Raw genomic sequence first — 11,226 nt, 5'->3', positions numbered from 1 at the left:
ATTTACTAATTTAGAGAACTTAATTAGTATTTTTTTTTAGGAGTAATTAATTCTAGGTCGAAATTTTTGAGATTCTAATGATCACTTTATTTTAATGATCACTTTATTCTATAAATCAATCATTATTATGACTCAGTGAGATCTATAATATCTCACCCTTACTTCCCAATATCTTTTCAAATCAATTGTGAGAAAGCAATTGATATGCCATTATTCCATTCGTGGGATGAATATATGTATTAATACCAAACAAATTAAACATGTGATTGTCATGAAAAAAATGAAATTATGTATGAGTTGGAAAACTTCCTTGTAGGAGACAATGCTAGCTCTAACATTTCTTTTATTGCATGCTTCAAGATCTAGATTTACAATTTTTTTCTTAATGTATGAAAATTTTATACAAACTTAATACCATTTTTTGTGTTTATGAAGGTATATAAAGGTCAATTACCATATCAATTATTTTAAATATACACTAAAATTAGTCATCAAAATTAGTTATTAATATAAAATACACATTAAAATATAAGTTAGTTATTAATGTACAAATAATATTTTTGTTATCATAATAATGACTTTCAAATTTGTTAACATGAGATTCCTTGTGTCCCCTATACCCATATCATATATTGGGCAAGGTCCAATAATGATCACATCCAAGACATCAACACACTCTAGCTAGCACATGCACACGAGGGGTAGAAAATATGAAATGAAATATGTATTAATTAGGTAATTAACAATTAATTAAACAAGATAAAGTGATAAGTTAGAAGATTCCATGTGGGAGACATAGCACTAGCATTTATAGTTCATGTCTAATAAGATTCAATTTCAATTAGTTAACTCTTATCACTCATTTTGAGGTTTATTTAAGATAAGATTCCTTATGTCTCCTCCACCATCCAATATATATATAGATCATAAACCAATTCAATGAAAGCATAAACCATAAACTCAAATTCCACATCTAAAATCAAAGCTTTCTCTTAATCTCTCTATCTCTTAGCTTCTCTAAATGGAAGCCTCAAACACAAAGTCCAATTTCCATGCTAGATCAAATAGTTTACCTTCAAGGCCACACCCTTTGATTCTACAATGCAATGAGCATTTAGAGAGGTTAAGATCTTCCAATGAAACCTCTTCTTCTTCTTCTTCTTCTTCTCTTAGATACAAGCTAGGAGCCTTACAAGATCTTCATGAATGTGTTGAAAACTTGGTTCAACTTCCACTAACACAAGATACCCTTTTGCATGAACCTCAAGAAAATTGTGTTGATGAGCTCTTAGATGGATCTTTGAGGCTCCTTGATGTTTGCACATCAGCAAAAGATTCTCTGCTTCACACAAAGGAGTGCATTCGCGAGCTTCAATCGGTTATTCGAAGAAAAAGAGGAGGAGAAGAAGGGATCATAGCTGAGGCTAACAAGTTCTTGAACTCAAGGAAAGTTGTGAAAAAGGCCATAGTCAAAGCCTTGCTGAATTTGAAGCCTATTGCCAAAAACATCATCAAAGATCAACAAACATTGGCATTGGTTGGTTTGTTGAAGGATGTTGAAGTTGTTACACTTTCAATATTTGAGTCCTTGTTGCATTTTATCTCAGGAACTTCATCATCAAATGTAAAACATGGTACTTTGTCTTTGGTTTCAAAGTTAATAATCCACACCAAAAGGACAAGAAGAAGTTGCTCTTATGAGAGTGAATTTTCCCAAGTGGATGCAGCATTATTGGCATGCATATCAGATAAGAACATGAGTGAAATGCAGAACCAATTGGAGAAACTTGAGTCATGCATCCATGATCTTGAAGAAGGACTTGAGTTTATGTTTAGGCGTTTGATCAAAACTAGGGTTGCTCTTCTAAACATTCTCAATCATTAGTATTGATCATGAATATAGATGTAACTTAATTTGGTCATAGAATTCAAAATGTAATGGTCTAATTATAATGAATAATAGTTCTCAAATTCTAGTTACAATTTCATTATTTTGAACATTCTTGAATCATGGCTTCATCTTCCGCAGGCTCCCGCGGTCCCCGTAAGATATCGCGACTCGAGTTACTCTATGTCGCGCCTCATGCTTATGATAATTATGTGCGCATATTTTAATAGGTGCGATCATACCAACACTAATGCATCGAATCTCATCAGAACATTCTTGAATCGAATCCTTTTAAGATAATTATCTATTATCCACCAAAATAACCATAAATCATCAAGTAGTAATAAAAATTAAATTTATATTTTTATTGATAATTAAAATTATTTTAGAAAATGCTGGTATAATTTTTAACTTTGGTTAATTATCTCATATCAACTAATTATTTCATCCATTTTTTAAAGAGAGATTCCTTTGCCTTCCTAATTTGATTACTATTAACTCAAATGGTTGTATCAAATTTCAAGTCCATCCAAAATAAGTAGTTTTGTATTTCAAATTGGAGTAATGATGAGTTGCCATGAAGGTTCAAAATGGTGGAGCACATGTGTGATTATTGATTAATCATACAATTTAAATTTAAAATTTCAATTACGTGCATAAAATAATAATTGGATTCAATATTTCACATGCTTCTAGCAATGAAAGAGATTTGATATTATTATTGTTCTGGGACTTATCTAGAATCAGATGGTTGAACTTGAATGAGAGGCTCAAACATTAGAGAAAATGATTTCTGACTTGCTTTACGTCTGACAACCGCCGTCCGAGTTGTATATGTGAAAGAGAGTTGTGTATGTGAAAGAATAGAGGTTGATACCTATAAAGACACTCCAATGTTAAGTTAGCAAGGAGTAAGCAGGTTTAGAAATGTATTAGGGCCCCGTTTATCTGAATGAAACAGTGTATTTATAAAGAGGATCCAATAATCATCGTTGAAGGAATTCTACTTCTGATGATGAATAACTGTCCATTTATTTTAAGATTGGTGGGATCTCTCTTCTAAAAGTGGGTGAGAGATTCAAGAAAAAAGATACTCACTTTGATAAGTGTTGATTGTATAGTTAGTATTGATTCCGAATTCTTAGTAAAAGTCGAATAATAAGCGAAGACCATCCTTTTAGATTGGACTCCTTGTCTTGATTTTGGCCTAACTTAAATTCTAGGCCAAGATATGAACAATTATGTTCCTCACTTAGAATCAACCAATTCAGTTGTTTATATTATGAACTGTGAAGAACATTAAAAAAAAAAAAGCATAAAACAGTATCCATCTAATATCTAATTTTATTACTTGAACTTTTATTAATTGGGCTAAACTTGTGTGATGTCAAATTAAAGAAACGATTTAAATCAATTCAAATTACATTGGTTAAAAACATTCAATATTATTTCTACCGTTCTAGTTCACATTACAAATTGAGTTATATCTAATAATGTTTAATAATAAAAAACATTAGCTAAAAACAATCATAATTTACATTATTTAATATTCACATAATTAATAAATGTTAAATAAAATAAGTTTTAATTATTTATATATATATATATATATATATTTCTAGTATTATCGTATTCCAATAATAAAAATAAGAGTTTAAGTATATTAAACTCAATAGTGATAACGTAAATGTCGAACAAGAAATAGCTATTCAATAAAACATTTTAAGTTTTTTAAGTTTTATAATTTATATTATTAATGAAAAAAATAGCAATAAAAAAATAGTGACACGTTTTAAGCCTTAAGGTTAATGCATGGGAGCAAGTAATGCGCCTATTGTTTGCTCAAGTATTGGCAGCAACTGGTTTAGCCATCAGATTAGTTTACATTAATGAAATTTTTTATTTTTTATTTTTTGTTGTGAATCATTTTAATTGGAAAATGAGATAGAGATCAAAATGAAACAAGCATTAGTTGGAGAGTTTCCTTGTGGGGGGACACACATCTCTAACAGCTTTTATGATAATGTTTCGATCCAAATCTCTAAATACTTAGCATAATTAGTTAATTAGAGTAATTATTACAGACTCGTCTACCAAAATCAGATACTAAGCTAGATACAAGTCTGGGTTAGTCTAGCTATTTTAATTAATTGTTTATCTATTATCAATTATTTTTTAATTTTTTTATTTTGGAGAGTTTATTTTTAAAATTTAAAATTTAAAATTTTAAGATTTAAATTTATATTTAACATTGATTAATATTAAGTTTATTAACTGAAAAAAATTAATATAGCTAATTTCCTAATTAAATTGGAATATATGGTCATATACTCATATTTCAATTTTATCAAGTTGCATGGGTTCAATTCCTTTATCACATTTCAATTTTGTTGGTAAAAACGGGAATCTCGAATAAATGGTCAAATTAGTTTTTGATAGTTCATTTGTTTTTTAAATTGGTTCCTAAATTTTTTTTTAATCAATTTCATCTTTTAAAAATTTTAAATTAGTCATGTTAGTCATTTCATCATTCTCTTTAATGATTGTGTCAAAATTTACTAATATGACACGTTAAGTGACACTCTAATATATACTTAAAAATTTTAATTGACTATTAACATATAAATTTATAAAATTAGATCTAATCAAAATTTAATTGAGGAGAAAACTTGAAACATTTGAATCTCTCAATTTGGAATTGATTTTATCTAATTTCATAAACTAATCATGTTAATAGTTAATTAGGACTACTAGGTGTGTGTTATGATGTTACTTAATGTACCACATTAACAAACTCTAACGTTGTTAACAATGAACGTGACAAAGGACTAACATAATTAATTTAAGGGTAAAGTATACTTTTTGTTCCTGAAGTTTGGCAAAAGTTTCAATAATACCCCTAAGTTTTATTTTATTTCAATTTTGTTCCAAACGTTTTCGATTTGCATCAAATATATCCTTGACGGCTAAATTTTTAAAAAATTTAACACCAATCTAACAATAATGTATGAAAATTATGCTTGATTTGTTTGTGTTGAAGGTTGTTCTTATGAAATTATTGTTGAATTCATCTTAAATTTTTTGAAAAATTAGCCGTTAGGAGTATATTTGATGCAAATCGAAAACTTCTAGAACAAAATTGAAACAAAATAAAACTTAGAGATATTTTTAAAACTTTCATCAAACTTTAAAGACAAAAAATATACTTTACCCTTAATTTAAAATTTTAAAAAATAAATTTTATTAAAAAAGTTTTCAAAAACCAATTTAAATAACGAGTAATTTTTTAGAAACTAATTTGACCATTTACCGAAAAATCTCACATCACATTTTGCTTTTGATCAGGACATATCATTTTTATATGGGTATCTTCCCTTGGTTTTCGGCCTGAAAAGCACAAGAGCATGATTTTCCTGAAAAAAAAAAGAATGATTTTGAGTTTAGAAAGCTAGATGTCAAGACCAAAACAAAAAGGCCAATCTTTAAATTTCAAGCCCAAACCAAATTGTAAGGCGGAATAAAAATGTTTAAAACCAATTTGAGTTAATCTAATAGTTAATTCACTAGTCCGTTTAATCAAGTGTCAACAGCTTCGCCCTTATGTATGCAATAACTTATTAATCAACAAAAAATTTGTAAATAATATTTAAATTGACAATAAATTAGTCATTGACATGAAAAAAAAGCTAATAAATTTAAAATTCTATAGCTGATCAGCACAATTTTTTTCATAAAGTCTTTTCAGTTTATAGGTTTTGATTAAATCCCTAACGATATAAATGTTTGCAATTAAATTATTTGAATAAACTAACGTTACAAATTCTTTTATAAGGTTAAACGTACAAATCATTAATAAAAAATTTAAATGCTATAAATACTTTTTATATAAGATTTATCACAGCAATTTGTTCTCACAAAGTATTTGATAACAAAAAAGTTCAACAAAAACCATCCAATAAAAAATTGGATTAATGTCTTTATATATATATATATATATATATATATATATATATATATATATATATATATATATATATATATATATAAAGGGCCTATAAAATAATTTGAAAACACAACTTCAACGATTCTCATCAACCTCACGATTTTAAGCTATTATTTTTCGAGAAATTTAGATTAAAAAGAAAAGAAAAGGAACAGAAAAAAATGTTCTCTTATATTTTCTTATGATCTTAAGTCTATATTATTTTTTTATTATTAGAAAAAAGGCTAGGACTTATCATCTTTGAACATAATCAAACTTATTATTATTATTATTATCCTAATTAACTACTAATATTTATTTGCTCCAATAATCAAACAAGTATTCCTCTCTAAAAGCATAGTACATATATTATGTCAAGCTTTATTAGTAAATATCTGTGATCCGTTAATAACTTTAGACCGTGCATTTATAAATTTGTGTCAACCAATTGCTACAATTATAGCATGCAATTACCACGTGAATTTTGTCACTTTGTAATTTGTTTTTTTCTCTTTTTATTTGGCCTCTCGCTGTCTATGATAGACCTCCTAAACTCCCCTAATTAAAGCAACTTGGATTAGATTTTTAAAAATTAATAATACCGCTATGTATATATTTGAAGAATTTAATTTTCAGTGTAAAAAAATTATATAAATAATTAATCTTATATTATTACACCAATAAAAATAATAAAATTTTAAATTTATTATTTAAATATATAAATTTAATTAAATAATTATATTAAACTTTTATACGGTGGATACATCAAAACTAAAACATAATAATCAAATAAAATACAATTATTAAGCGGTCAGAATGTAAGTGCTTCCAATTTCATATCACATATAAATTCAATGCAACTTTTATTACACCAAATAATTGTGGTCTCTCTAGAGAGGCACCACCTATGGTCACTTCCCAGCTGTGACACACAAAAGATTATGATATGATTTTTGAGAAAACTACAAATAGATCATATCTTTTTATTTGGAAGACAAATAAATTTTTGATTAAATATATTTATATATTTTAAAATGAGATATTTAAATATTTTATATTTTAGAAAATAAAAAATATTTTTATATTTTTAATTAATCATAAAATTTTGTGTCTTCGAATTATAAAATTAAAAATCTATTTGGCTTTTTCCTTATGATTATATATATATATATATTGCTAATGTTGCAACTATAGCACTCAACGGTGGAGGAAAACCCTTTGTCTGAGTCATTCCATCTCAACAAATAAAAAACTAAAAACTATCACATATCATAATATAAGACTGCTCAGATTTTTCTGGACACATGTACGGTGGAGGTACGGTGTGCTTGGCTGCTTGCTAAATAACAAGGACCAATTTTAAAATTCAGTGATATTTATTATATTAATTTTTCTTTAAGAAGATTTAGATGATATATATTTTTTTGTTTTTGTATATTATTAATTATTATGTGCATGTCTTTTATTAAGAGTAAAGTATCATCAATATAAATAAGAAAAAAAAAATGAAGAAGTATTAAGTATCATATCATGTGTATCAGTATCTCAGTGCATGCAATTTGTTTTTCAACTATGTATAAATTTTTACTACTATATATTAATTTTGTTATTCGCGTGAAGATGAAATATCTTATATGAAAATAATAATTAGATTGTGGAAGCGTGTTGTTATATCAAATAATTTAATTAAATATATTAAATTATTTAATAATTTTTAATTGTTATTTTTACATAAAATCATCTTATTTTATTTGTAAAACCTATACTTTCTTGATAATAACTAGGACATGAAAAATTTATGAGAAAATTGAAAATTTCTATGGTAACAAACTAACAATCCATGATCATTATTAGCATCAAGATACACATTTACGCCAGGTTTAATTATTTTGTTGATTTTTTTAATTTTATTAAATTTTTATTAGATTTTTATATATTTTAATTTAGTTTTTATATTATTTTTAATTTTATAATTTAATTTTTTTATATTAAAAATATTAAAATTAATAAAATATTTTTAAAAAAATATGTGATTAATAAAGATCTAATTAAATTCTTAATTTTTGATATTTTTAATTTATAAAAAATATATTTAATTAACTCTAATATTTTTATATTAAAAAGACTTTATTATAAAATTTAAAATAATATAAAAATTTAATTAAAAAATATAAAAATTAAATTATAAATTTAATAAAATTATACCTACCAATAGAATAATTAAATTTATTCAATATTTGATCAAAGAAGCCATTAGCATAATGTATATATGTGTTTGTTGTTTTCTTGCACAATCCATTCCCACACTTATTTTTTATTGGCCAATATATAAAGTATAAACGAATCTGAATTTCTCAATCAATCTCCCTCATTAGGCCATTGGAACCCTAATCCTTATCTTCTGTTTCAATGGGTCCTTTGTTATTATGTTGATCCCCACACTGGTCTTCTTTCATTCATTGTTTTCACATCCAAAACGAAAATTTCATTAATAAGAGATGAGAGATATATGCAATGTACATATTAAATGAACTCTACTTAGATAGCAATGTTTAATTGAATTATTCATATTTAAACCCGCAAAGAATCAAAGACAAATAGAGGGAGGGCAATGCCAAATGGATGGTGGGACCCACCCATGGTTTTTTAGGGGCCAAGTCTTCATCTTTTTAGAATTTCCACAACCGTGCATTCGGATCACTGCTTTCTTATGTCCAAAATATAGACTTTATTAGTTTTTTTTAAAATAAAAAAGATATATTTTTAATTAAAAATTTAATTTTAATGCACTGTCAATATAAAATTATTTTATATGTGTATTTAATCACATAATATTGTATTAATAAAAATAATTATTTTTATATTAATTATATAAATAATTATTAAAAAAATAGTTAAAATTATAGAATTATGTATCAAAATTACATTCTTTAATCAAACCTTAGCTTGAACATAAAACTGATCTTCATGTGGCCACCACTTTTATCTCCCCAAGAAAAAAGAGAGGAAGAAACTCCACCTGGTAGAGGAAAAAAAAAATAGAGATCGATGATCACTAATACTTCGTGATTAACTTAAGAGTTTAAGATTAATTCACCAATGAAATAGTTAATTTTTTTTAGTACATACAGTTATACAACGTATAACTAAAAATCATTTATTGATCAGACATTGCACATAAAAATATATATTTGACATAGTATATAAATTGTTTTATATATTATTATAAATAAGTTCTATTATTCAAATGTTATAAGTTTAATTATTTTAATAATTAATTATTTTATTGAAAAATATATAAATCAATATATATATATATATATATATATATATATATATATTTTTAGGGTATTATATAAAGATTTTTATTATACATAATTATGTAAATGCCAAAAAGAATGAACAAGTATCTATTTATATGTACATAACTTATTGGTCCCCCCTAATCCACTGAACACAACCATTTCTGTAATTTAATATTCATACTCTCTTGAATTTCAAAAATAATCTGATTTATTTAAATAATGCATATGTGTCCAAATTTAAACACATATGCATTATTTATATATTAAGAAAATAGTAATTTTGTTGTAATCAAATAGTATATTATATTAAATTAAAAAGTGTTTAGCTCAATTAGCTATATATTGCTTTAATTTGAAGGCTTTAAAAACAAAGAGAAGTATATAACTATATGATACTAATAATTCTTTTTTTCATTACAATACATCAAAATTAATTTTTAAAACGATTAAAAAAATCCAACTTTTAAAACATATAGAGTTACGGTTATTTGATCAACTTTTCAATTAATAAGATTAATAATGTATGCATGTTATATATTGAGGCAAGTGATTCGGTGTGTATACATACATATATATACATACACACATATAAAAACAAATAAAATAAATAATAAATTTAACATTTATTGCATGATTAAATAGTAAAACAAGTATTGAAAACTACTTATTGCAATTATTAATGATGAATCATGGAGTAAAATCGAATGAGATATTATTGAGTTAATAAATTATAATAATGGTGATAAATCAAATAATATTGTGTTTTGAGATCATGAGCTAATAAAGAAAATTTGGAACTCCACATAATACAAACAATCCAATTACCATAATCGTCCTAAAAAAATTGACAAGAGAAACAACGTAGCTGGCTAGTAAATGGATTTAACTAACATATATATAAAAGAATAATAATTCACACACTTAATTCTCAAGTGTTTATTTGTATTGGAGTATTTTTTGAAAGAGGTTCATAACTTCATATTATATTGAGTTGCAACTATATAACGTTATTTGTATTGTTACTATTATTGGTCAAGACGTGTCAAAATGTACCTTCAATTTAATCAGCATAGCTATTTTAATAATTTTCCTTCTTTTTCTTCAATGAAGGTTTTAAATGACTTTTATATTTGACAGAAAAAGAGAAAAAAAATGTGAATATTTTCTTTTCATTAATGATTTGATTTTTTTTGGGGCCACATAATTTGTTACTCCCATTACTTTGCTTCCATTTCCGTCACATATTGGTGAACAAAGTTGCCATATTGAAACCATTTTGAAAGAGAAAAAAAAGGGGTGATATTTGTTAAAAAATAGTTATAATTTTTTTTTAATTTTCTAGCATTACCGTTATAAAATGAATGTGTTATTAAAATTACATAATATTCGAATCTTCAATGGTATTTATTTAAGTGGATGAGTGAGTCGATCAATCCAAATTAGTTTTCAAACATATATACTTAGTACTAATTAATTAGTGAGATCTTTAATTTTTAATCAATTTAAACTAGTAGAATAATAAATTTAATTATCTGTTTAAATATCACATGTTTAAATTTTATGTTATATATACAATAATTTATTAACTAATAATACACTTTTAAATAAAAATTAAATCTATAATAAATATATTTTTGACTTGTTGGCTGAAAAGATATAAAGAAAAAAAATGAATAAAATAAAATAAAATAAAATAAATAGAGTCATTTTTTCAAATGATATTTGCAAATTGCAAGTATATGAAAAAAAACTAATTATCAAAAACATCAAATCAGATTGAACCTAAGAAAAATCATGACTGAAGAAGATTATTAGCCAAAGTCATTATCAAGCCAAAGTGTTGCAACATGTCAAGTGGCCTACACACACTCATCAAATGAGAGCCGCAGAAAAATAAAAATAAAAAATAAAAAGTAAAATTGAAATAATAATATTTTATTTGATTTGATTTCATGTACAACTATAGTGCCTTTGAAAATGACAGGTGTCTGTTCCCTTATGAAGCTTCACCAAGTATAAGAAGAGAAGCCTAGAAACTTGGAAAACATGCA

The 11,226-nt window shown here is 25.2% G+C and overlaps 1 protein-coding gene across 1 annotated transcript; it reads left to right on the top strand.

The window, feature by feature from the left end:
* Positions 1-1,021: 1,021 nt before the first annotated feature.
* LOC130965435 (uncharacterized) lies at positions 1,022-1,934 on the top strand. Its single transcript, XM_057890197.1, has one exon. It carries the CDS (start codon positions 1,022-1,024, stop codon positions 1,883-1,885), a length of 864 nt encoding a protein of 287 aa, XP_057746180.1. The 3' UTR covers positions 1,886-1,934.
* Positions 1,935-11,226: the final 9,292 nt, after the last annotated feature.

Source organism: Arachis stenosperma, chromosome 3 (assembly GCF_014773155.1).
Source record: "Arachis stenosperma cultivar V10309 chromosome 3, arast.V10309.gnm1.PFL2, whole genome shotgun sequence".
Taxonomy (NCBI): Eukaryota; Viridiplantae; Streptophyta; class Magnoliopsida; order Fabales; family Fabaceae; genus Arachis; species Arachis stenosperma.
The sequence above is the reverse complement of the archived record's forward strand: the minus strand, read 5'-3'. Positions and strand labels throughout refer to the sequence as shown.

Coding starts and splice junctions, on each gene's coding strand:
- LOC130965435 (XM_057890197.1), top strand. CDS start 1,022: ATGGAAGCCTCAAACACAAAGTCCAATTTCCATGCTAGATCAAATAGT.